The 27,917-nt window shown below is 42.1% G+C and overlaps 2 protein-coding genes across 3 annotated transcripts in view; one reads left to right on the top strand and one right to left on the bottom strand.

The window, feature by feature from the left end:
• The first annotated feature begins 152 nt into the window (after nt 1–152).
• VTI1B (vesicle transport through interaction with t-SNAREs 1B) lies at nt 153–26,227 on the top strand. Its single transcript, XM_070594102.1, has 6 exons — nt 153–987; nt 17,896–17,954; nt 20,118–20,309; nt 22,552–22,725; nt 24,254–24,315; nt 25,904–26,227. The coding sequence occupies exons 1-6, from the start codon at nt 873–875 to the stop codon at nt 25,998–26,000; spliced, it is 699 nt and encodes a 232-aa protein (XP_070450203.1). The 5' UTR covers nt 153–872; the 3' UTR covers nt 26,001–26,227.
• The window catches only part of ARG2 (arginase 2), a 31,625-nt gene continuing 29,896 nt past the window's right edge, over nt 26,189–27,917 (bottom strand). For both annotated transcript variants that reach the window (XM_070594099.1, XM_070594100.1), the window contains exon 8: nt 26,189–26,664. In XM_070594099.1, the coding sequence (XP_070450200.1) occupies nt 26,495–26,664 (170 nt within the window). In that variant the 3' untranslated portion in view covers nt 26,189–26,494. The remainder of the gene's footprint in view (nt 26,665–27,917) is intronic.

Here is a 27,917-nt window from a genome sequence, read left to right as displayed (position 1 = left end):
ACCCACATATGCCCAGATCCCTGCACAGTAACTACTCTGCACATTAGCAAACACCTGCTGAGTGAACGAAGGCACTAGGCGAGCCCGGCCGCTAGAGAGCGAGCGCGCATTTGGGACGTCACACTGCCCAGGGACCACTTCTGAAAGCACGTGATCCTGGTCACTTGAACTCCCCAGTAAAAGTGCTTCACTGCTCCAGGGCAGGCTGGAACCTGGCCCAGCTATCTTTCCAGGGCTGAAAGCTGACAGTCACAACGTGAACTGACGAAGTCAGGGCGGCGAAACAATGCGACGACGATGAAGATAACATCCAGGAGCGCACTGATACCAAACCACTTTCTGTCAGCGTCACCCAGGGCATCCGCGGCGCAGGCAGCACCACCGCCCCCAGGAATGCGTGACCTCCAAGTTGGAGCGTCTTCCGCGCCGAACTACAGCCCCCGGCATGCTCTGCAGCGCCCACCCCTCGTGCGCACGCGGGGCCCTGGAGAGAGGCGGCCACGCTGCCCGTCCCGCGGGTCCCCACAGTGCTTTCCACTGTGGCGCTCTCCCCAACCCCGGACTGGGTATTTCCGGTGCCCTGAGACTGTCGCTCGCCCCCGCGCGCTGCTGCTCCTTCAGGAGTCGCCTGGGCAGCGCAGCATGCCTGACTTTCCGTCAGGCCTTCGCGCCCGGCGCTCCCTCCGTGACGGACTGCAGGGAGTGGGCGTTCCGGCTCGGGAGGACCCCGCCGCGGCCCCGGAAGCGCCTCGTCCAGGGCGGCGGTGGCGGCGGTCGCCGTGATGCCTGCGGGGCTGGGCGGCTGACCGCGGGGTTGGTGCGGGCCCGGTGCCCAGAGTCTCGGCGGCCGCTGCTCGAGTGTGGCCTGGGCCATGGCCACCTCCGCCACCTCCTCGGAACATTTCGAAAAACTGCACGAGATCTTCCGCGGCCTCCATGAAGACCTGCGAGGGGTGCCGGAGCGGCTCCTGGGGACGGCAGGGACAGGTGATGCGGGGGCGGGCCCAGCCTTGGGGAACTCGGCCTCGCGCACTCTGGTAGGAAGAGTCCCAGACCCGGGCCCTCTTCTCTCCGCTCTTCATCCTCAGACACGCCCCCTAGGGTTGGCTGGGTCCTGGCGTCCAGGACTCCCTGCTGCCACTTAGGGTGCTCTGGGATGGTGTCGTCTCCTTGGGACTCTCCCTTTTGATCTTCCTATAGCTTTCAAAATTTTCTCGTCTCGTTTTCACTGTGGCAAAAAGAGCATAGGAGACCTTACATCTGCGGTCCTCTATTTTAGTAGAATTGTTTTTTTTTTTGTAGCTCTCTGTATTTAGTTTTATGGGTTTAAAAGCATTATTCTCAAGAGAGGTCCATAGTTTTCACCGGACTGGCAAAGGATTTGTGGCACCAAAAGAGTTAAGAACCCAGAAGAGTCATAAGTTTTGGGGTTGGTAGATATCATTTTTGGAGGGCTCGTCTTTAAAATCAGGATTGTAGTATTTAGGTCTGGTCCTCTTATGAACTTTCTGCTTAGACTATTTCCTGCCCCTTGATTTCAAAATTCAGGTTGCTGCAAGCTTTGCTTGGAGGGGCTAGAGTTTTGCAGTGAAATTCATAGGAAGACCTGCTGTGGTTCTTTGCCTCAGAACAAATAGATCTTGACGGCAAGGCAGATAAGACTTTGTTTTATTGTTTTCATTTAGGGGTCAGAGCTTGAGTGTTTGCTCTGTGAGTTACCCAAGGTCATATGAATTCAGTGACTCTGCTGGGAATGAAATTCATACGTTTGTTTAACATATATTTATTGGAAGAGGGTGCTGTGTGCCAGACACTGTTGTAGATGCTGATAATATTGCAAATTACAATGAAAAAGAAAAATCCCCGTTCTAGTGAGTCGATAATAATATGTAAATATTAAGAGACGGTGTTAAGGGCAATACAAGAAGATAAAGCAGGGCAAAGGGATAGAGAGTTGCAGGGTGGGAGGGAGGCTCAAATTTTAAATAGGGTGGCTGTGAAAGGCCTCTTTGAGGAGGTGGCATTTGGGCAGAGACTTGAATGAAGGGACTACACCGTGCAAAACTCTGGGAGAAGTGAGTGTCAGGAGGACAGAAGAGCACTGCAAGGGTCCTTAAGCAGAAAGGAGCTTAGTATGCTCTAGAAGAGCAAGAAGGCCAGTGTATTTGGAGTGGAATGAGCAGATGGTGGTAATAGATGAGGTTGGAAAGAGGTAGGCAGGGCCATGTCACATGGGGCTTTGTAGACTGTGGTGAAAGATTTGCATCTTTTTCTAAATGCCGCAGGATGCAGTTAAAAGGTATTGAGCGGGAGAGTGATGGGATCAGATTTAGAAGGTTGAAAAATAGACAGTTTTTCAGCATGGTGCTGAATTAAATTTTGCAGTGTCCATTTCTGTAAGGCTAAATAGTGCAAAAGAGCATTCTGTTTTGAAAAATAGATAACTGAATTAGTTAAATTCACTATCTTCATCTACCTAACCTTCTCATTCCTACGAAGAGGACAGTCAAAAAGGTGAAAATTTCTACCCAAGCACAAAATACTCTAACACAAGTTGCTGGTAACAGACTACTAGTTGTTTAATGGGTAAGTGAATATACTGTACACATATTCCCAGGTTATGATAAGAATTTCAACAACTTTCAGTCTCCTTATTCATACTACTCAGTAAATATTTGTTGAATAAATTGAATTTAAGCAAACACACTGGGCCTCATCTCTGAATCCTTTTTTTCTAGTTCTGAGACTACTGCATAAGCTTTTCAGAGCTTTAATTTCCATCGTGAATTATTAGGCACTGAATAATGTGTGTAACACAGCCCTTGCGTTTAGGTTAGGGGCTGTAATTGAACTCAGTCATTTTTCAATAAGCATTTATTGGGAATGGTTATGTGTCAGTCACTATCCTGGGCTGTGAGGAGTTCCAAGAGTTCTTGCCTTAAATGGGGACAAATTTACAACAAAGTGTGTGATGAGTCCTAAAATAGTTTTGAGACCGTGAAAAAAAAGGCTAACTTGAGCGTGGGGGAGCAAAGGGGGAAGCTTCATAGAAAGGAGAACTTCGAACTGAGTGTAAGGGGTTGAATGGGAATTGGCCAGACAGAGGGGAAGTGGAAAGAGTCAACAAAGGAATAGAAATCGAATGTTCACAGCTGTGACTGGAACTTAAGCTGTGTGGGGGAGAGCAGCAGTAGATGAGGAAAGTAAGACACAGCCAGGTCATGAAGGCACCGAAGTGTCACATTAAGACATTTGGACTTGATATAGAGAATCAGTAAAGGATTTCAAGCAGCTGACTAAAATGGTCAGGTTTTATTTTAGAAGGAGAATGCTGGTGGCTGAGTAGAGGATGAAAGAGAAGCACAAGAGTCTGAATACAGGGGACCATTTAGGAGGTTAGGAGCCTTTGTGGCAGTTGTCGGGGTAACATGGGAATCTAGAGAGTCCTAAATCCAAGAGGTGAGTCTGAGGCACAAATTAACCAGACTGATTGGACATGAATAGGGTGAATAGGGAGACAGATTCGAGGTGTCTGCATTTTCTCACTTGGTCAGTTGAGTGAATGTGAACTTAAATAAGAAATATAGTAGTAGAAGCAGGCTTGTTTGGGTTGTGGATGAGAACATCAAGGGTGCTTATAGAATAGAGAGCATAATGTCTGTCAGTTCTAGCCTGACAAGATATTTCTTCTCCTGCCATTAAAAATGACATTTATGAAGATGATATCATGTGAATTGAGAGGCAGTATAATATAATATTTAACAGCAAGGATTCTAGAGCCAGAATCCCTGGGTTCAAATCTTAGATCCACGTCTTAGTAGCAGTGTGACCTTGGACAACTTATTTTAACCTAACTGTTTCCCCTGCAAAATGGGGATAAATTAAAGTATTTGATAGGAGTTTTGTGAGGATTCACTGAGCTAATATATGTAAAGCCCTTAGAATACTGCCTGACAATAGTAAGGGTAATTAGCCGTTATTACTATTATAGGGGAAATTGGCTATTTTATTTAAATAAAACATAATACCAGCTCTGTATACAACTACTCTTATCTTGCTCTATTTTCCCTTTTTTCTAGAGCACTTGTCTTCTAACATGTTCGACACTTTCCGTATTTATGATGTTACAGTCTATTATGTGTCTTCCTTTCACTAGAAGAGTGGTTTTCAAACTGTGGTCCCTGAACCAGCAGCATCAGCATCATTTGGGAACTCATTAGAAATGCCTGTTCTTGGGCCCCACCCAAGACTTACTAAATCATTAACTGTTTTAATAGTCTGTTTTACAGCTGTCCAGGAGATCTGATGCACGTCGAGTTTGAAAGCCCCTGAGCTAGAACATAAGCTCTATATTTTCTCCGTGTCCTCGCCAACACTTATTTCTTGTCTTTTGATAATAGCCCTTCTGAGAGGTGTGAGGTGATATCTCAGTTGGTTTTTATTTGCATTTTGCTGATGATTAGTGATGTTGAGCATCTTTTCATTACCTGTGAGACTTCTGTATGTCTTTGGAAAAATGTCTATTCAGATCCTTGGCCCATTTTTTAATCATATTGTTTGTTTGCTGTTGAGTTGTATGAGTTCTTTATGTATTTTGGATATTAACCCCTTATCAGATATATGATTTGCTTCTATTTCTCCCTTTTGGTAAGTTGCCTTTCATTTTGTTGTTTCCTTTGCTATGCAGAAGGTTTTTAGTTTGGTGTGGTCCCACTTGTTTATTTTTGCTTTTGTTGCCTTTATTTTTGGTGTCCACTTCAAAAAATCATCACTCAGATCGGTCAGGGAGCTTATCCCCATGTGTTTTCTTCTAGGAATTTTATGGTTTCAGGTCTTATGTTCAAGTCTTTAATCCACTTCAAGTTAATTTTTGTGCATGGTGTAAGATAGTGGTCCAGTTTCATTCATGTGGCCGTCCGGTTTTCCCAACACTATTTATTGTCCATTCCTGTGAGAGAATCCTTTCCTGTGAGATAATAGAAAATATATCTGTTGGTCTCTGCCCCTGGTTCCTGGCACAGTGCTCCTAAAACGCTTATCATTTCCTAAGTGATAGGAGCACTAGGAACATCTTTTTTTCTAATGAGGTGACTCTGGCTGGGCTCATGGGTGGCTTCTGGATGGGGGCTGGTCACCAGAAAGACCAAGCTCTGATTAGAAGCTTGGCTTTTCAGCCTTGCTCCCTACTTCTCTAGCAAGGGGAGAGGAGCTGGAAATGGAGTTAATAATTGATCATGCCTATTGAGGAAGCCTCCATAAAATCCCAATAGTATAGGATTTAGACAGCTTCCAGGTGGGTGAACATATCCTCATTGGGAGGATGATGCACCGCAACTCCACGGGGACAGAAGTTCCTGCGCTCAGGACCCTTCCAGACCTTGCCCTATGTATCTCTTCATCTGTGTCCTTTATATCCTTTAATAAACTGGTAAACCTAATAAGTAAGTGTTTTCTTGAATTCTGTTAGCTGCTCTAGCATGTTAATCAAACTTGAGGAAGGGGTCATGGGAACCTCCAATTTGTAGCCAAACTGGACAGAAGTTGTGGGTAACCTGGGGACCTGCTACTTGCACTTGGCATCTGAAGAGGGGGGTGGGGGGTCAGTCTTATGAGACTGAGCTCTTCGCCTGTGGAATCGAATGCTATCTCCAGGTACTGTCAGAATTGATTTGAATTGTAGGACAGCCAGCTGGTGTCACAGAGAATTGCTTGGTGTGAGAAAAACCCCACGCACATTTGGTAACCAGAAGTGAAGTGTTCTGTGTGAGTAGTAAATGAGACACGCAGGAGGAAGGACTGGGTTTTCCCTATACAGGAGAGAAAGATCTAGGAGGGGGAAAGACTGGATTTTCCTAATACATTTCCCCAGTGTATATTCTTGGCTCCTTTGTTGTAAATTAATTGACCATACATGTGTGGCTTAATTTCTGGCCTCTATTCTGTTCCATTGATCTTTCTGTCTGTTTTTATGCCAGTATGATACTGTTTTGATTACTGTAGCTTTGTAATATAGTTTGAAATCAAGAAACGTGATGCCTCTAGCTATGTTCTTTCTCAAGATTGCTTTGTCTAATTGGGATCTTCTGTGGTTCCTTACAAATTTTTGCGTTGTTTGTTCTGTTTCTGTGAAAAATGCCATTGGAATTTTGATAGGGATTGCATTGAATCTGTAGATTGCTTGGGTAGTATGGATATTTTTAACAATACTGATTTTTTTCCAGTCCATGAGCATGGGATATCTTTCCACTTGTTTGTATCTTCTTTACTTTCTTTCATCAGTGTCTCATAGTTTTCAGTGTACAGGGTCTTTCACCTCCTTGGTTAAATTTATTCCTAGGTATTGTATTCTTTTTGATGCAATTGTAAATGGCATTGTTAATCTCTCTTTCTGATAGTTTATCATTAGTGTATGGAAACACAACAGATTTTTATATATTTTGTATCCTGCAGCTTTACTGAGGTTGTTTATTAGTTCCAACAGTTTTTTTGTGGAGTCTTTAGAGTTTTCTGTATGTAATATGTCATCTGCAAAGAGTGACAGTTTTACTTCCTCCTGTCCAATTTGGATGCCTTGCATTTCTTTTTCTTGCCTAATTGCTCTGGCGAGGACTTCCAAAAGTGGTGAGTGTGGGCATCCTTCTTGTTCCTGATCTTAGAGGAAAAGCTTTCAGCTTTTCATCATTGAGTATGATGTTAGCTATGGGCTTGTCATATATTGTAGTTACTGTTTATTGAACCCTTAATATGCATGACATTTGCTAAGAGCTTGTTATATGTATTATCTCTTTTAACCCTTTCAGACGACCTTACGCTACTGTTATATTTCCTATTTACAGGAGACAGGCTTAGAGGGATCTGATGTTTTTACCTCCGGTATGGTGTAAGATCAGGTAAACTATTGTGGTGTACAAATAGAGGATGTAGGTCCTAGAAATGCCACAGTGGGGCGCCAAAAGCAAATTAACCACATAGTTTAAAGATCCTAGGGCCGGCCCTGTGGCGCAGCGGTTAAGTTTGCACATTCTGCTTCTCGGCGGCCCGGAGGTTCGCCAGTTTGGATCCCGGGTGCGGACATGGCACCACTTGGCACACCATGCTGTGGTAGGCGTCCCACATATAAAGTAGAGGAAGATGGGCATGGATGTTAGCTCAGGGCCAGTCTTCCTCAGCAAAAAGAGGAGGATCAGCAGTAGTTCGCTCAGGGCTAATCTTCCTCAAAAAAAAAAAAAGATCCTAGTGAAACCAAAGTTATTTCCATAGCTCTAATGGGCCAAGGTTAGTCATTGTTGGGCTGGTAATTCAAACTGCCTGTAAGGAAGACAGGCTACCACCTTGCTTGAACATTAAGGTAGCCTTCCTCTAGCTCTTTCAGAGCTGGCTGCTTCCATTTTATTCCATGTTTAGGACATGATGCTATCATCCACCCAGGTTACAAACAGAGTCAGTCTCAGAGTGAGTCACTCACATGTGACTCGTTTGGCAAGGTGTGTTGGGTGGGTGACAGTGTTGTTTGGAGTCGCTCGCTCTTATTTCTGGTGCCCATTCTACCCAGTATGCAGTCCTGCTGTTTTGTAGTTGATTGTAGTGGTAATTCTAACTCCCTAAAAAACTAAGAGGTCTGAACAGATTTTACCTGTTGCTGAAGGCTGTACCCTGGGAGCACAAAAATGCCCCTCAATGCTATAATGTCCAGAAGCATTGGGTTGGGAGTCAGTAGACTTGTATTCGAGAACTGGTGTTGCCACCCATTTACTCCTCCTGTGACCTTAGGCAAGGCAGTTTCTCCAGGCTCTAGTTTCCTCAACTGTAAGATGAGGTTAAACTAAATGATCTCTAAGGTCCGTCTGAGCTCCAACATTGATTGGTTGCACAATTCTGAGACTAAAGCATAAAGAAGCAGCTACTGATAGCTCTCAATTCGGTAGGGTTCACCCTTTTTTGAACCTTTAAATATCTGCCTCCCTGGCTTCATCATCAGAAGGGATGATTTCAAAGGCTTTGTTTTTTTTGGGGGTTTTTTTTTTGTCTTTTTTGGTGAGGAAGATTAGCTCTGAGTTAACGTCTGTTGCCAATCTTCCTCTTTTTGTTTGAGGAAGACTGTCCCTGAGCTAACATCTGTGCCCATCAGCCTCTATTTCACATGTGGGATGCTGCCACAACATGGCTTGATAAGTGGTATGTAGGTCTGCACCCAGGATCCAAACCCATGAACCCTGGGCCACCAAAGCAGTGCACGCAAACTTAACCACTATGCCACCAGGCTGTCTTCCTCCATTTTTAATCTTAGGATTCCATAAAGAGTCTTGTAATGTGGTGAAGTTCTTCAAATTGCTTTCAAAGGAAGCATATTTATTTTAAAAGTATATAAACTGTAGAAGAAGATCCAAGATGGCGCCGTGAGTAGTCCTCTTTGTCTCTCCCCCTTCGAGTCTACAATTATTTGGACACTTATCGCTTGACAAAGGATATCCAGACAGCATCTCAGGACGTCTGAGAGACCCACGCAACTATACATTGGAAGGCGGATGGACTTTCCTCCGGGAGGATGTGGAAATAGGTGAAAACTCTCCGACCCCGACGAGCAGCCTAGTACCCGCAAGCGGCTTTCTTCCAACGGACGCCCCCAGAGGATCTACACACATCTAGGGCAGGAGCGAGCACACAACAGAGGAGCGACGGTGGAAACAGGTGACCAGAACCCTACCTAAACCCCCCGCAATTACTCCTAAACGCAGAAGGAAACTTTGGAGTTGCACACCTGAGCCCGTGGGGAGAGTCTCTCCCTGCCATTGGCGGGGAGTCCCCGCCGGGTGTTCGCGGCACCCGGAGGGTCCCAGAGAGAGTCGCTGAGGGTACGGAGGTCTCCCAGCTGCCGTTGCCCGCCCCGTGGGACTAGGGATTGCTGGAGATCTCAGAGAGGACCAGGGCTGGGGGAAGTTTCAAAGGCCGGCTCTGCGACCCGGACGGGAAGCGCCGGAGTTCCGCCCGGGCAGCAGACAAAACTCTCTGTCTGCCATTAGCAGAGGGGCCACGCCGAGCATTCACGGCTCCAGGAGAGGCCCGGAGAGAATCCCAGAGGGCGGGGCGACCCCCAGCTGCCGTTGCCCGCCCCGTGGGTCTAGGGATAGCCGGAGATCTCAGAGAGGACTGGGGCTGGGGGGAGTTCCAGAGACCCAGCTTCGTAGCCTAGGGGGAAACCCTACAGGCTCACAGCAGCCTTAGGGAAAGCCTCTGCACAGCACCAGTAGAAGGCACCCAGCCACCAGCCACAAGGCTGGAAGACCCCAGGGCAAAAGCAGCATAGCTAGGTGAACTAACCACAGACTGTAGAAGATGCCAATAGCTCTCCTATGACCCGTAGAGGACAAGTGAGATTTTGTGGGTGCCGACAGCAATGGAGCGACAAATATAAGTGATCCCACCCCTGGCCGCTGGAAAAGCCCATAACACCGTTGCAGACCCCAAGGAGAGAGCACATCTAGGTGGGCTGCAACAGTAGGCACCAGCAGCCTGAAGCCCCCCTGTGACGGCCCCCACAGCAGAGGAGGGAATCCAAAGGGCCACTGTGGCTACGAGGAGGGGCCCAGGCCCAGTTAGCAACTGCGGACAGGGTTCCTGGTTGGTGCAGTATAAACAGCTGCTCCCCCACCGCAGCAGCTGAAACAAGTGAAAGGACAAATAAACTCTATCTCCATGCGGAGGCACAAATCAACAACATCAAGCAATATGAAAAAATACATTAAATCTCCAGAACAGAAAGAAAGTAACAAATACACAGAAAACAATCCCAAAGAAAATGAAATATATAACCTAAATGATGATGACTTCAAAACAGCCATCATTAAAATTCTCAATGAGTTAAGAGAGAGTTCTGACCGTCACCTCAACGAGTTCAGGAGCTATGTCACAAAAGAGTTTGATACGATAAAGAAGAACCAAACAGAAATATTGGAAATGAAGAACACAATAGAGGAGATTAAGAAAAATCTAGATGCTCTGAACAGTAGGGCCGATAATATGGAGGAAAGAATTAGCAATTTGGAAGATGGCAATATAGAATTGCTGCAGGCAGAGGAGGAGAGAGAAGCAAGACTAAAAAGAAATGAAGAAACTCTCCGAGAATTATCAGACACAATTAGGAGATGCAATGTAAGGATTATAGGTATACCAGAGGGAGAAGAGAAGGAGAAAGGGGCAGAAAGCCTATTCAAAGAAATAATGGCTGAGAACTTCCCAAATCTGGTGAGGGAGATGGATCTTCAGGTGACAGAAGCCAATAGATCTCCAAACTTTATCAATGCAAGAAGACCAACTCCACGCCATATAGTAGTGAAGCTAGCAAAAGTCAACGACAAGGAGAAAATACTAAGGACAGCCAGGCAAAAGAAACTAACCTACAAAGGAACCCCCATCAGGCTATCAGCAGATTTCTCAGCAGAAACTTTACAGGCTAGAAGAGAGTGGAATGATATATTCAAAAATCTGAAGGACAAAAATCTACAGCAGAGAATTCTCTACCCAGCGAAAATATCTTTCAAATACGATGGAGAAATAAAAACTTTCGCAGATAGACAAAAATTAAGGGAGTTCATTGCCACAAAACCTCCTCTTCAGGAAATCCTCAGGAAAACCCTCATTCCTGAAAAATCCAAAAAAGGAAAGGGGCTACAAAACCAAGAGCAGAGGAGATAAGTAGAAGGACAACAACAGAGAGTAGCAGCTCTACATAAGAACAGATTAAACCATGGGACGAGAAACAAAGGAAACTGAAGAAAAGCAGAAAACAAGACACAAAATGGTAGTGGTAGGCCCTCACATCTCAATAATCACTCTAAATGTAAATGGATTGAACTCTCCAATCAAAAGACACAGAGTGGCAGGATGGATCAAAGAACAAGATCCAACAATATGCTGCCTCCAGGAAACACACCTCAGCCCCAAAGACAAACACAGACTCAGAGTGAAGGGATGGAGAACAATACTGCAAGCTAATAATGAACAAAAGAAAGCAGGTGTCGCTATACTAATATCAGACAAGGTAGATTTCAAAGCAAAACAGATAAAGAAAGATAAAGAGGGACAGTATATAATGATAAAAGGGACTCTCCACCAAGAAGACATAACACTTATAAATATATACGCACCCAACACAGGAGCACCAAAATTTGTAAAGCAACTCTTAATAGAACTAAAAGAAGACATCAACAACAATACAATAATAGTAGGGGACCTCAACACACCATTAACACCAATGGACAGAACATCCAGACAGAAAATCAACAAGAAAATAATAGAATTAAATGAAAAATTAGACCAGATGGACTTAATAGATATATATAGAACACTTCATCCAAAAACAGCAGGTTACACATTCTTCTCAAGTGCACATGGAACATTCTCAAGGATTGACCATATTTTGGGAACCAAAGCAAACATCAATAAATACAAGAGAGTTGAAATAATATCAAGCATCTTTTCTGATCATAATGCTATGAAACTAGAAATCAACTACAAGAAAAAAGCAGAGAAAGGTGCAAAAATGTGGAGACTAAACAACACGCTTCTCAACAAACAATGGATCATTGAAGAAATTAAAGAAGAAATCAAATTTTATCTGGAGACTAATGAAAATGAGAACACGACATACCAAAACATTTGGGATGCAGCAAAAGCCGTCCTAAGAGGGAAATTCATCGCAATACAGGCCCACCTCACTAAACAAGAAAAAGCTCACATAAGCAACCTCAAACGACACCTAACAGAACTAGAAAAAGAAGAACAAACAAAGCCCAGAGTCAGTAGGAGGGAAATAATAAAAATAAGAGCAGAAATAAACGATATTGAAACAAAAAAGACAATAGAAAGGATCAATGAAACAAAGAGTTGGTTCTTCGAAAGAATTAACAAAATTGACAAACCCCTAGCCAGACTCACCAAGAAAAGAAGAGAGAAATCGCAAATTAATAAAATTAGGAATGACAGAGGAGAAATCACAACAGATACCAATGAAATACAAGAGATCATAAGAGAATACTATGAAAAACTATATGCCAACAAATTGAACAACCTGGAAGAAATGGACAAATTCCTAGACTCCTACAATCTCCCCAGACTGAATCAGGAAGAAATGGAGAATCTGAATAGGCCAATCACAAGTAAGGAAATAGAAACGGTAATCAAAAACCTCCCCAAAAATAAGAGTCCAGGACCAGACGGCTTCTCTGGAGAATTCTACCAAACATTCAAAGAAGACTTAATACCTGTTCTCCTCAAACTGTTCCAGAAAATTGAGAAAGATGGAGAACTCCCTAACACATTCTATGAAGCCAACATCACCCTGATCCCCAAACCTGACAAGGACAACACAAAGAAGGAGAACTACAGGCCGATATCACTGATGAACATAGATGCAAAAATCCTCAACAAAATTTTGGCAAACCGATTACAGCAATACATCAAAAAGATTATACACCATGATCAAGTGGGATTTATACCAGGGACACAGGGATGGTTCAACATCCGCAAGTCAATCAACGTGATACACTACATCAACAAAATGAAAAACAAAAACCACATGATCATCTCAATAGATGCAGAGAAAGCATTCGACAAGATCCAACACTCATTTATGATAAAAACCCTCAGTAAAATGGGTATAGAAGGAAAGTACCTCAACATAATAAAGGCCATATATGACAGACCCACAGCCAACATCATACTCACTGGACAAAAACTGAAAGCCATCCCTCTGAGGACAGGAACAAGACAAGGGTGCCCACTTTCACCACTCCTATTCAACATAGTACTGGAGGTGCTGGCCAGAGCAATTCGGCAGGAAAAAGAAAGAAAAGGAATCCAAATAGGTAACGAAGAAGTAAAACTCTCGTTGTTTGCAGACGACATGATCTTATATATAGAAAACCCCAAAGAATCCACAGAAAAACTATTAGAAATAATCAACAACTACAGCAAAGTAGCAGGGTATAAAATTAACGTGCATAAATCAGTAGCATTTCTATACACTAACAATGAACTAACAGAAAAAGAACTCAAGAACTCAATCCCATTCACAATCACAACGAAAAGAATAAAATACCTTGGGATAAACTTAACCAAGGAAGTGAAGGATCTATACAATGAAAACTACAAGACTTTCTTGAAAGAAATTGACGATGACATAAAGAGATGGAAAGACATTCCTTGCACATGGATTGGAACAATAAACATAGTTAAAATGTCCATACTACCTAAAGCAATATACAGATTCAATGCTATCCCAATCAGAATCCCAAGAACATTCCTCACAGATATTGAACAAACAATCCTAAAATTCATATGGGGCAACAAAAGACCGCGAATTGCTAAAGCAATCCTGAGCAAGAAAAACAAAGCCGGCGGAATCACAATCCCCGATTTCAAAACATACTACAAAGCTACAGTGATCAAAACAGCATGGTACTGATACAAAAACAGGTCCACAGATCAATGGAACAGAATTGAAAGCCCAGAGATAAAACCACACATCTATGGACAGCTAATCTTCGACAAAGGAGCAGAGGGCCTACAATGGAGAAAAGAAAGTCTCTTCAACAAACGGTGCTGGGAAAACTGGACAGCCACATGCAAAAGATTGAAAATTGACCAGTCCTTTTCACCACACACCAAAATAAACTCAAAATGGATCAAAGACCTAAAGATTAGGCCTGAGACAATAAGTCTTTTGGAAGAGAATATAGGCAGTACACTCTTTGACATCAGTTTCAAAAGAATCTTTTCGGACACTGTAACTCCTCAGTTGAGGGAAACAATAGAAAGAATAAACAAATGGGACTTCATCAGACTAAAGAGCTTCTTCAAGGCAAGGGAAAACAGGATTGAAACAAAAAAACAGCTCACTAATTGGGAAAAAATATTTACAAGCCACTTATCCGACAAAGGGTTAATCTCCATAATATACAAAGAACTCACACGGCTTAACAACAAAAAAACAAACAACCCGATCAAAAAATGGGCAGAGGACATGAACAGACATTTCTCAAAAGAAGATATGAATATGGCCAATAGACACATGAAAAGATGTTCATCATCGCTAATCATCAGGGAAATGCAAATCAAAACTACACTAAGATATCACCTTACCCCCGTTAGATTGGCAAAAACATCCAAAACCAAGAACGACAAATGTTGGAGAGGTTGTGGAGAAAGAGGAACCCTCATACACTGTTGGTGGGAATGCAAACTGGTACAGCCACTATGGAAAACAGTATGGAGATTTCTCAAAAAGTTAAAAATAGAAATACCCTATGACCCAGCCATCCCATTACTGGGTATCTATCCTAAGAACCTGATATCAGAAATCTCAAGAGTCCGTTGCACCCCTATGTTCATCGCAGCATTATTTACAATAGCCAAGACGTGGAACCAGCCTACATGCCCAGAAACTGATGATTGGATAAAGAAGATGTGGTATATATACACAATGGAATACTACTCAGCCATAAAAAAAGACAAAATTGGCCCATTCACAACAACGTGGATGCACCTCGAGGGTATTACGTGAAGCGAAATAAGCCAGTCAGAGAAAGACAAACTCTATATGACTCCACTCATAGGTGGAATTTAGTATATTGATATGGAGATCTGATCGGTGGTTACCAGGGAAAAGGGGGGTTGGGGGGAGGGCACAGAGGGGGAAGTGGTGTACCCACAACATGACTAACAAAAATGTACAACTGAAATCTCACAAGGTTGTAATCTATCATAACATTAATAAAAAAAAAAGTATATAAACTGTAGAGCACTCCTAGAAGAATGTATGTCTTATTAAACCAGGTAGAAGGTAGAGTATCCCAACTCCAAAAAGACCAAGAAGAACAGAATCATGCAGGGAAGTTAGTGAAAGGCTCAAGATTCTGTGGGCTGCTCTTTTCCCCCCTACTTTTATTTATATAGGCACTTTCTTTGAATCATTCTAGAATTTGCCTCTTAAGAATGCAGACTTTCATATTCTTTAAAAAGGAAGAATAAAGGAGGAGACTTCATGACTAACAGAGTTGCAGAAAAATCCAAGCTAGGAAGGGAATGCCCTTCTTCTTAGAATACTTCATACTGTCAGAAGTGAGTGTGCTTGAGTTTGGAGATGTGTCTATTCAGAGGAGTGATGACACTCAGCACTTCTGTGACAGCTTATTACAAAATAACGTGATACCTCTCCATGGAAGTAGCCATTCTTGATTGCAAATATTATTTCACTGCTTGTGGCTGAAAACACAGCCTACCCAGGGATCATAACAGCTGCTGTGGTGCTTTATTTCAGTTACATCATGGATGATCAAGATGTATATCATTTGCCATGGCTGAACTTTGTTCCATTTAAAACAACAACAACAACAACAGGGGCCAGCCCGGTGGCATAGTGGTTAAGTTCATGCGCTCTGCTTCGGCAGCCCAGGGTTTGCAGGTTCGGATCCCAGGTGCGGACCTACACGCTGTTCATCAAGCCATGCTGTGGTGGTGTCCCACATACAAAATAGAGGAAGACCGGCACAGGTGCTAGCTCAGGGACCATCTTCCTCACTAAAAAAAAACAAAAACAAAAAAAACACAACAAACCCTGGGTTTTGTGAGTGGTGTGGTCTGAGAAGTAGTTCACGTGGAGTGCCTTGTGTATGTTAAGAGAATGTCACATGACAATGAATGAGGCATAGTAAAGGGTGCGTTGTCATTTGCCCTTGCAGGCGGTAGCAACATCTAAGGAGCCACCCTACCAGGTTCAATGTTCTAGAAGCAATGGGACTTGTAAAAGAAACAGTAAATCTCTCTATTCTAGAGGAGCTTGATCTCAAGTTGAGAATATAGAACGTACACATCCAAAACGATTTGATTACTTAAAAAGTAGCAGGCAACTGACATGCTGGATGCTGTTGTGATTAACAAAATGTAAATCCAAATAAAGCATGACAGTGGTATTACATCTTATATGGCATTGGGTTAGAAAGTCAAGGCTGAAGAAAATCAAGGTAAATAAAATTATCCAAGAAAATCTTAGGACAGCATTTTGAGTACCCACATACCATCCCTCCATCAGCCCAACTCCGCTATTTTCTTTGGCATTGGAAAAGATTGCTCTTCCTTCAGTTAATGGAAGTGCTGGCTTGTATTTAGGAGTCACGTTGAATGAGAAATGCATAGCTTTAAAGACCATGTCCTGATACATGCTACAGCATGGGTGAATCTTGAAGACTACTGTGCTATGTGAAATAGCCAGATGTGAAAGGACAAATATTGTATGATTCCTCTTATATGAGGTACCTGGAATAGTCAAATTCATAGACACAGAAAGTAGAATGGTAGTTACCAGAGTCTGGGGGGAGGGCAAATGTAGAGTTAGTGTTTACTGGGTACGGAGTTTCAGTTTGAGATGATGGAAAGGTTCTGGAGATGGATAGTGGTGATGGTTGCACAGCAGTGTCACTGTGCTTAATGCCACTTAACCATATATTTAAAAATGGTCAAAATGGTAAATTTTATGTTATATATATATTTTTTACTACAATTTTAAAAAAGACATTATCCAAATTGTGAAGGTAGTTCCAAAAGAAGAGTTCAAAAAACATTGTAAGCAATGGTAACTTTGTGGTAACAAGTAGTTTATGTGTAGATTTCCAAAGAGAACATTCATTTGGATGTATACATTTAAAAAAATCAAGCTCCTCATAAATAGGGCTAATTTTTGCTTGTTAGATATGAAGGGATGACCTACCTCTTTATTTTATAGCCAAGGAGGGAGATCAGAACCCAAAGAGATGAAGAGAATTTTCCAAGCTTACACATTGAGGTTCTGGTTGAGGGCTCCAAGCCCAGAGTTAGGACCAGAACCTAACCCCCTTTACTCAGCAGCAGCTCTCCCTGTGCAAGTGTTTACTAGGTGACAGCATGCCACTACTCCCTTCATCTTTGCGTGTCCCAGTACCATTTTTACTATTACTTAATCGTTTTCTTTGTATCAACTTATTTCATGTAAGATACATTTATTTCATACAGTTATTTTAAAAAGGAAATTTTATATCACTACTTTAAATGGAAAATCTGTGGAACCCATCTAAATGATCAGAAAAAGTACAGTGACAGCAAAACAATGCTGTTTTAGTTAGATGTTATTGTTTTGAAACTGAAATCTGTTTTGAAGCTGAAGCCTGTTCTATTTTTGTTAAAAGGGTAGATTGGTAATTTTTAGGTATTAAAGACATACTAGCACCAAAATGGCCTGATGTGAAGGATTAAAAGAAGTCATAGGGGGATGACTTTCTCACTGTGAGTCAGTGGTATTTACATCATTTCCCACCACTGCCAGTGGGTATGACTGAGAAACATGTGCCATACCATGCAGCCTCCCCAGCAAGCAGAGTAGGTGGGTTTTGAATTTGTTTTACAGAAAAGCAGTGGATAAGGGTAAAATATAGAGAAGTGATTCACAGAGGGGGGTGAAAGTGGGCACAGAATTTCAAGAACCAGGATTGTTATACATTGTTATTGATGAGTGTGCTTGATCCCTGTGTTTAGGATGGGGGGAAAAAGGATTGACAATGATTAACTTAGAGCTGTAGTGTTTCTTAGTAAGGACGCTATTGGCCTTTGGGGCCAGATAATTATTATGCAGGACTGTCCCACGCATGGATATTTTTGTTCCCTGGGCACTAAATGCCAATAGTAAAACCCTCCCTCTTGTCATTTTGGTAACAAGTTCCCATACATTTTTAAATGCCTTTTAAGGGTGGTTAAGTACTACTCCCTCCACCAGGGGAGGAATGGGGAGTTTATTCTAAGCAGAGGGAATGGCCTCTACAAATGTATGGAAGCAGGGCTGAGCATTTGAAACTTGTCTATCTTTTCCAGAAGAGAAGAAGAAGTTGATCAGAGATTTTGATGAAAAGCAACAGGAAGCAAATGAAACGGTGAGAACAGGGAGCAAGTCTTTGTTTTCTTCTACCTGGTGTTGGTCTTTTCCAGAAGTAATGCCTATGACCACATCACAGATTAACTGTTCATCTATTGATTCTGATTTTGATTATTTCTTACTAAATGAGGCCAGTTGACGGGGATGCATGTTTAGGGGGGTTGACAAACATAAAGGGGTAAAGCTTGAAGACTCTCCTGAAATGAGTCTTTGATAGTACATTCCTCATGTAAGGACCTGAGTGGTCTTTTAAAAACTGGCCATTAATATCAGTTATTCTGGGGCCGGCCCCGTGGCCGAGTGGTTGGGTTCTCGCGCTCCGCTTCGGTGGCCCAGGGTTTTGCCGATTTGGATCCTGGGTGCAGATGTGGCACCGCTCGTCAGGCCATGCTGAGGCGGCATCCCACATGCCACAACTAGAAGGACCCACAACTAAAAATACACAACTGTGTATCGGGGGGCTTTGGGGAGAAAAAAGGAAAAATAAAATCTTTTTAAAAAAAATCAGTTATTCTTCTTTGTTAAACTTACTGTCACAGAAAATGTAGCTCAGAGGTGGTTCTAGCCACATTTCCTTCTGTTTTAAAAGACAGCATAATGGCTGGATTTGTTACCTTGGGCAAAGCATGCATGAACAGGATGAGATCCAATCAGGACCCAGAGTTTGTCAGAAGCTGGTCCAGGTTGCTGAGCAGTTTAACAATTGCTTCTCTCTTAATTTGTGGCTTTTCTTTAAATAAAGAAAACAATTTTTCTGTTTCCATATCATTATGCTGTACCTTCAGCAAACCCTTTCAGGAGATTGGGGCTAACATCCGGGTCCCTGGCAGTACCCTGCAGAAATAGTTGCTCCTGGTTTTTGCTACCACAGAGTAGACCGAGATGAAAAATTCCTTTTAAGCCAGGGAACTTGCTTCTTGCTTATTGAAGAACAACTTCCCTACCTGAATGAAGTTCTGAGAAGTTAAGCTTATCTGCATGCTTTTCTCTGTTCTATATATGTTTTAAGGAGGATCAGGCCACCAGACTGTGGAAGCTTCTCCATAATAGGAGTACTAGAAGCTTTTCCTAATACCTCTGTGCAGCTGAGCATATCCATGATATCTGTTAGGGAGCCAGTATTCCTTTTCAGTTAACATCTTAGTGGCATTTAAAAAAATCTTTTAGCTAATACTAGTTTCTTTGTTTGGTGCTTACATACTTTCTCTGAATTTAGCAAAATTAACCACGTCTACTCTTGGCCACCCCGGGCTGATGAAAATAATTTATGGCCTCTTGTGAACATGTCTAGGTGTTACATTTTACTTATCCCAGAAAAATGGAAATCTGGTTTGCACCCCTGGTTATCTCAGACATGGAGACAGACAATTGATTTTCAGAAAGAGGAGAAGGAAGGGAAGAACCTTGATGCCAAACCCCTATCGCTTGTAGTACTGTAGAACCTCGGAGTGCTTCATGATAGCACTTGAACCGTAACGGTAAAGAACTTGGTATACTGAAAAGACAACTTGAAGATTTTGAATCCTAACAGCTCTTATTGTGTAATTTTTGAGCAAGTTTCTTCAAGTCCTATATATGAAGTAGAAGTAGTTTTTCCTATCTTATTGATTTGTTGTGAGGATTAAATGAGGGAATGTGTGTAAAAATATTTACTGAGGTATAAGGTGCTTGTTAGTTTTTTCCGTCATTCATCATAGACTTTTTTGTTGAGGAAGATTAGCTCTGAGCTAACATCTGCTGCCAAACCTCCTCTTTTTGCTGAGGAAGACTGGCCCTGAGCTCACATCCATGCCCATCTTCCTCTACTTTATATGTGGGATGCCTACCACAGCATGGCTTGTCAAGCAGTGCCATGTCCGCACCTGGGATCTGAACTGGCAAACCCCGGGCCGCCAAAGTGGAACGTGCACACTTAACCACTGCGCCATCAGGCTGGCCCCCGTCATATACTTTTTGAATGCCTGTTCTATGCTTGCTAGGCACTGTGCCAGGCACTCAGCATAATAAGGTGAACATGTCACGTGTGGTCCCTGCCCTCATGGAGCATATGGTTATGTACTTATTTGGGGTTGTCTGTGGTTTGAGTATTCCAAACCAGGCATGTGCCCAGATCAGAGAGAAAAGAACCAAGCCATCCACTCGCTACTTTCTGCCTTCCTAGCTGGCAGAGATGGAAGAGGAACTACGTTATGCGCCCCTATCTTTCCGTAACCCTATGATGTCTAAGCTTCGAACCTACCGGAAGGACCTTGCCAAACTCCACCGGGAAGTGAGAAGCACACCTTTGACAGCTACACCTGGGGGCCGAGGAGACATGAAATATGGCACATATGCTGTAGAGAATGAGCACATGGTAAGCGTCAGCTGCTTTTTTTCCCCTTAAGAGCCTATGGTACAAGATTTAACTATATTGTGGAGTACAGTTGATGTTATCAGTGCATACTAGACTCTTGTTTCTCCCACCTTATCCTCTTTCCTGTATCCAGTTCCCCTTCTCCCCTTGGGTACCCACCTCTACTATATTTAATGCAGATCTTTCCAAACCATATGCTTATTTAGATTTCTTTGTATCCTTGATATATAACACAGTGCTTAGTATGTAGTGGAGGTATACAAGTGTTACCTAGTCTTATTATATCTGGACTCTCTATTCTGACCTGTTGATCCAGTTTCTTTCCCATGTATGCCCAAAAACTTGTTACATTTTTAGTTTATCAGAGTACTGTTATAAAATTAACCCAAGCTTTCCTTTACATTTATATAAAGATGGCCCAACTGCCCAGATACAGCAGAGAAGGCAAGATGCATCTCAAGAAGAGGCTAACACCTTATTCTGTTTAATGGGAAGTGAACCAGACTTGCTTCTCTAGCATCCAGTAGTCTGATTTATAAAAGTCTACTAAAATGAAAAAGCTGTATTTTGAAACTATCTAGAGAAGCTAGATAAAGGAATAAAAACTTCAGAGATTAAATTTAATGCGTTGCATTATTATATTCCACAATACAAAGTAGAAATGGCCTGGCAAATAGCGTGGGAAAGGGAAGGGGGCCCACAGGTACAGACTGCACATATGCAGAAAGGCTAATAGTACAATTTTAAACAAATAAATCCTATTTCATGATGCATCCTGATTATAGTTTGAGACATTGAGATGATACTGGCCTGACATTGCTGATGTCAAAACTGGAGCATTTGAGAATGATGTAAAATTTTGATAATTCACTTTGTGAAGTGAGACTGGAAAAGGCAGGTAGGTGGAGCTTGTTAAAGTGAGATCAGAGGTGTAATAGTGACTTTGGTCAGTTGTTAATGAAAAAAAACCCGAAAACAAAAGGGAGAGATAAGTCCAAACAATTTTGCTTTAAAATTATTCATTTCAGAAATAAAAACAATTTAGATATACATGTGGAATGTATATCACAGTAAAATTATTGTTGCAAATCTGAGGTTGATTTATGTGATCTGTCTTTTCCTGTTCTTTCTTCAGCCTGATCAGATGACAATCCTTATCTTTTATTTAAAAAAGCCTTATTTCTGCTTCTTTTAAGCTAAACTAAAACTAAAATAAACTGGAGTTTATTTCAGCCTCATTCAGTGGTTTCCTCATCCACTGGTCTATATGCCAAATGTGAAGTGAAAAGACTTGTTACTTCTGATCTGGGAACCCACCTTGGCTTCTTGATGGTGGTGTCTGGTGCTGGTAGTCACCTGCTCAGGGATAGGCCCTGTGAGCCGGCCCCTTTGTGTGCGCGTGCACAGATGCATGCTTTGAATAGCTAAAAACTTAGAGCTGCACCCATTTCTTTCAGTGGTGGTTAATTCTGGCCTGACAAAGGCTACTTCTGTCCTCATGCCTTGTGTGTTTAGGATTATAGGTGGAGTAAAAAAACTGGTGGGGATTTAGAAAATCGGGGCAGAGTACTTGGCCCCAGACACCTCCTGCCCTGAGAGCAAATCTCCAGTTTGGCAACTTCAGAGTTTTTCTGGTTGGCCAGAGGTGAAATTCCTTTTGGGTGTACCAAGATGTAGCCACTTAAGTTTTTTCCAGCATGTGGTAGTGTCTCAGACTTCTAAATGATTTCTATATGTGCTGAAAACTAATAGCTCATTCAGAGTCCCTCAGTACCAATCAAGTGGGAATCTTCAGTGAATTACTCTATTTCTAGGGCTGTAGAGTTTAGTTGGTTTGCTTGTTGCACTATCGAAGTTACAGGCTGTATGCATTTTCAGGTAGCTTCTACACCCCAAATCTGGGCCTCTGCCTCTCAGAAGTTGCTAGTCCAGAAATGCATGAGCCAGTTCAAATTCATCACGTACACAGGGAAAATGCTCCAATATTAATCCTTCCTTTTTGGCCTCACTTAAGTGTAACAAGCAGTGGAGTGGGAGGTATTCTGCTCCTATATTGGATTCCAGGTTCTGCTTTAGTCTGACCTTGAGAAGGATCTTATAGTTCATTAGCACTTTGGTTGTCTTAAAAGTAATAAAAATGATTGCACACTATATCCCTTACATAAGAACGGCCATAAGGAATGTGCTGGCACTGAATTTATAATGGAAGTCATCTAACATTTTCCTTCCACACTCCTGTCAGAATCGGCTGCAGTCTCAAAGGGCATTACTTCTGCAAGGCACTGATAGCCTGAACCGGGCCACCCAGAGTATTGAGCGCTCTCATCGGATTGCCACAGAGACTGACCAGATTGGCTCAGAAATCATAGAAGAGCTGGGGGAGCAACGTGACCAGTTGGAACGTACCAAGAGTAGAGTAAGTCAGCGCGGACAGGGAAGGGGCAGGAGTGTGGAAAGTGGGTGGGTCCACTCCACTCTGATGCCTTGCTACTGACAGAAGCTATAGCAGTTCTGAATTCAGAGTGTGACCTTTCACGTTCTTGTGCTTTTCTCAATTTTAGTTTGCTTGGCTGAGAGATTGCCCTTGGAAGTAATTTCACCCCTAAGATTTAGAGGTCATTGGAGGGGGAAAAAAAAAGACTAAAGAAACCCAATTTCTGCTTTTATTTAAGATTGCAGCCACTCCATTCTTTTATTAATTCCTGTATTACCAATCAGATTTTTATTTCTCATACATCTAGTGAAACAGTCTGCTAATTTTATGAAAATATCATCTACTTTAAAAGATCCTAGATTTCCTGTCATTTGGAGCCAAGGCTCTTTTCCATATCATAAAGTAGTACCACTGACAATTTATAGAGGTTCAATCCTGGACTATAACTCTTTACTGTTACCAAAGGTAAGCTGGATCATTGTGGGAAGAAAATGGAAATACTTAGGCCAAATGAACACTAAATTGGGGCCTCTAACCTGCTATCACTCTGAGAGGCTCTGAAAAACAACTCATTTCTTCCTTTCCATACATCTGCATAAAAATTTTAAAAACAGTACAACTTGCCAATGGAATGCCGTGCTCTTAATCGCATGAGGCAAATCCAAACTGCGGGCAAGATTTAGATGGGAAAATATTTGACGTGATTATCTTGTACATCTTAATAGCTGCAATTCTCCATTCTTAAATCAGTGATGCCCTTCTCTCCTCAGTGAAAAGTCACAATAAAGTACTGAATTCAAGGTAAGCTATGGAGAAAGCAAGTTGCTTACAGATAATGTAGTTTTTGACTTTTGAACATATGAGGTGGATTGATTGAATTTAAAGGCCAAGGAATGTGCTCAGAGATCAACTTACCAAGGCAACTGGGCAATGGGAACAGATGGCAGATGGCATCTGTTGAAATATCCTCCAGCTATCTAGGTTAGTAACAGGCAATTGAACAAGAAAGTTTTTTTAAAAAGGCTCAAGATTAATTCCTTTCACAATTCAATGTAAGTGTCTCTTAAAGGAATAAAGAAAAAAAAATAACCAGATCCCAAAGTGGTAATCCACCAGCCTATAAAAACAAACACTAATTCAAGAGGCTCTCCTGGAGTTTGGCTGATGAAATTCAAATCCCAAATTGCTCAGAGTTGCTTCAGTTACTGGTGAGGTATGTTTGAAGCCTTTCTGTTTTGAGTAGCTAAGGTGAAAGATTAGCTTGATCCCGGAAGTCCCCCACGGCGAGCTTGGATATAATAATTCCTAAGCTTACCTGATGAGTACTAAAGCCTCTTGTCCTTTCCAGTTTCTTCTACTTATACTCAGAGGCCATCATTTAAATTGGTTTGATTTCTTGGAGTTTTTCAACATATACTCCTTAATGCCCACTGTCAGTTTAGGAATGTTCAAATTCTACAGTGTATACTTTTGAAAGAAGGGGGAAGTAACTGCTGTTTTCTCTTTTCAGCTGGTAAACACAAGTGAAAACTTGAGCAAAAGTCGAAAGATTCTCCGTTCAATGTCCAGAAAGTAAGTTTTAGAAAGTCTCAAAATTAATTTCTTTTAACGTTTTTCAACCAAGAATGTCAAAGCTTTGAACAATAACTTGTGATGGTCCTAATAAAGCAGAAAAAATAAAGAACGTTATCTTGTGTAGTTAAATATCCCAGGAAAAAATCCTTTGTTGAAAGTATATATGCTCTGACTTGGAGCAGTGGAAAGTTTATCCACTGGAAAGACTTTTAATCCAAGCTTACATTCCTTAGAGAAGACAGCACATGGGAAAAATAGAGCTTCATATTTCTTGAAATATATTTTTAAAAACTTGATTAGAAAACTTTTCACTGCTACTTCTTAGTACTTGGTTTTGGCTCTGCTTGCCCTTCATGGTAGTCTGCCCTTTATCTGGGAGTTCTGTCTTATTAGTACAAAGTTGACTTAAAAAAAAAAAACTCTTGGGCTGGCCCAGTGGTATAGCGGTTAAGTTTGCGTGCTCTGCCTCGGCAGCCCGGGTTTCACCAGTTCCGATCCCAGGCGTGGACCTATGCACCGTTTATCCAGCCATGCTGTGGTAGGCATCCCACATAAAAAATAGAGGAAGATGGGCACTGATGTGAGCTCAGGGCCAATCTTCCTCAGCAAAAAAGAGGACAATTGGCAGCAGATGTTAGCTCAGAGCTAATCTTCCTCAAAACAAACAAATCTGTTGACATGAGTGCTGACAGCAGTAAAAGCAGGGGCAGAAAGGAAATATTGCCACTGAGGTTGAATTTGAGGTAAGTGGGTAGTGTGCATGAAACAAAACTATTACCAAGTCATGGAACTAGGAAAATCATTCTCCTACTAAACAGTGGTGAATTCCTTGTTTGGAATGGGGGAAACCTTCAATTTAGACTGAACATGAAAACCAGAGATTAGATTCTGTTAACAAAAGATAGTACCTTTTTTTGAAGCTGCTATACTACCTTTATAGAGACATCCATTTGGGTTGATGGAGGAAGAGAGAGTAAGAAGGGCAAGAAGTTTACAACAGAGATTGAAAGGCCCTACCCAGCTTAGTTACTTATCCTCATCCCTGAGCTGGCCTTCTGCACTGGAGAGTCTGCCACAAACTCTTCTCCCAGCATATGCTCACAGCTGTAGCATGTAATTGCTGCAGCTCTAAATGGTTAGCGATAGTGTATTTCTACTGTTTTGAAATATGATTCGACCTGATTCCAAAAATGGTATACTTTTTCATATGTATATTTATTATTTTTCCAACTAGCTCCTCCTAGAAAAGCTGTTTTTAAAGAGAAGTAGTAAATACTATTTGAAGACAGACATTTTAGAATCAAGAAACCACTTTTATGCTTTGGTATCTACTGTCCAAGTTTTTAACCTTTCTGTGAGGTAGATGTGTTATCCCTAAGTTACAGCTAAAGAAGCTTCTGAGTTGTCATTTACCAGCTAAAAAAACCTTATAAATACTTACTGCTAAGTGGCTGTGTGATCAAACAGAAATTCAGCCTACCTCCCAGTATCAAGCCTTGGCCCCAGGTCAAACCCCTAAGTATTAATGGAAAGAAATAAGGTTATCCAGACTTCTGACTACTCCTCACTTTGCTTCTCTTTGTAGAGTGACGACCAACAAGCTGCTACTTTCCATCATCATCTTACTGGAGCTAGCCATCCTGGGAGGCCTGGTTTATTACAAATTCTTTCGGAAGCATTGAACTTCATCCAGGGAAGGCTTTGTGGACTAGAACTTCAACCCTGTGAATGAATGGCGTTAAGACATGGAATAAAGCGTATTGCTGCTGTGAGCTGACAGTTCAAGGATGCACTGCGTGGCCAGACTGTGGGAGGAGGGAGGGAAGACCGAAAACCACTTAAGTGTGAAGGAACAGCAACACGACCAGTATGCTCTACCAAGGTAATAAATGCTGTTTATGACTTTAAATTTACATGGTACACTAACATATTAATACCCTGTGAACTGCAGAAAACCAAATACATGTACAATAGTATTATTGGTCACCGAAGTGGAGAGAGGAAGGAAACTTTACAATTGTGAGAATGCACAAATGTTCTCATTAAGGCAGTATTGACCCAGACAACCATTTAATATCTGTCCCCTCAAATACCTCTTAACTCTGGAATGTTCATTGTGACACACGTGTCAGCACACAGTATTTCCTAAATTCTCACAAGTTCTTCACTTTGTGATTCATCTGGTGAGTAGGAAGTTGGTCATAGACAGTGTGCCCTCCCCCTCCCTTGTCTGACCAAAACTTGAAGCAATCACATCCACTGCTAGGACAGCCGTAGCCTTGGCCTCTTCCTCTGAAGCAGCCACCCAAGGATTGACTTCAACAAGATCCAGTGCTGACAGCAACCCTGAAAGAACAAAGTATGACAAAACCTCAGAAAACCCCCTAGTTGCTACTTTCAGTGAGGGTTATCCCATTTAGACAGAACAAGTCAAGGTAAAAACAAGTCATTTTCTACTATAAAATTATCCACTGTCAGGAAAATTCCTTATACCACCTCCTCTTGGGCATGAATTTAAGTTAAAACACTGGTATACTAGAGTAGGACTGAAAGAAACCTTTAAGGTAATAAAATCAGTCACCTGTTCAAGTAACATAACAGGCATCACTGTCAGGCTTTCTGGATAGGATAAGGAAACAGCTTGGGAGTGGGGCAGGGGCAAGGAGTTTCCAACCTATTTGTTGGGAAAATATGTGCCATTTCCAGTATTAGAAACCTTCCAGATGCCTGCCTGTAGTTGTTTGAAGAGGAGGTCTCCCACTTCTCACTAGCCAGAGCTCTTTTCCCACTTTTGAACTGACGCTATGTCTGTTATCTCTTAAGGCACCATGAACCCTCAAGTGTGGTTATTACTGCATAACTTACTCTTTGCCCCTGCAGGCCTGAGCTTTGAGGGCAGGTTCCACGTCTGACACAGTTTTTAGGTCTCTCATCAGACTGACCTAGTATCTTGCACTTGGTCAAAGGAAGACGCAGCCATACTTTGTTTAACTTGGACTCAAGTTACCTTCTCTGAGGGCTTGAGAACTTGCACCAAAGGGAAGATTAGACCAGAAGAACCTATCCAGACCTACCCTCTACCCACTCCCTTGGCCCCTAAACACACATACACATGCCCCACTTCTCTGAGGTATTTAACTTTTTAGTTGGTTATTCTGGGTGAATTTAATATATCTCCTGAAGAATCATCTAAACAACCTAGTATTCAAGAATATGAAGTATCTGAGAATTTTTAGGGTGGCCATAAAGCCTGCAAACATGGGTGAATACACCTAATGGTTTACTGATACTACATTATCGTACATGATATGTTCAATGCCATTACATCAGTTCAGTGTGCTGTCCCTTATCAGCAATGCATAGTTCAGTGCACTGTGTAAAACTGCGACCAGCAGGCACGGTACTCTGGCATTTCCACCAATTCCTGCACATGCATCTGTGTCTCTGATGCTTTGTGTGTGTGACTTCCACTAACTAATTCTGGGCCTTTAGCATAGCCCAGTAGTAATCGAGAGGGTTTGAGCTATTAATATATATTACCCATGTTTCCAGACTATCGCCACCCTGTAAATTCATTTACGCAAACTGTTTGGTTTTTT

Source organism: Equus przewalskii, chromosome 25 (genome assembly GCF_037783145.1).
Source record: "Equus przewalskii isolate Varuska chromosome 25, EquPr2, whole genome shotgun sequence".
In the NCBI taxonomy this organism is placed as follows: domain Eukaryota; kingdom Metazoa; phylum Chordata; class Mammalia; order Perissodactyla; family Equidae; genus Equus; species Equus przewalskii.
Note: the sequence above shows the minus strand (reverse complement) of the source record. Positions and strands in the feature narration are given on the sequence as shown.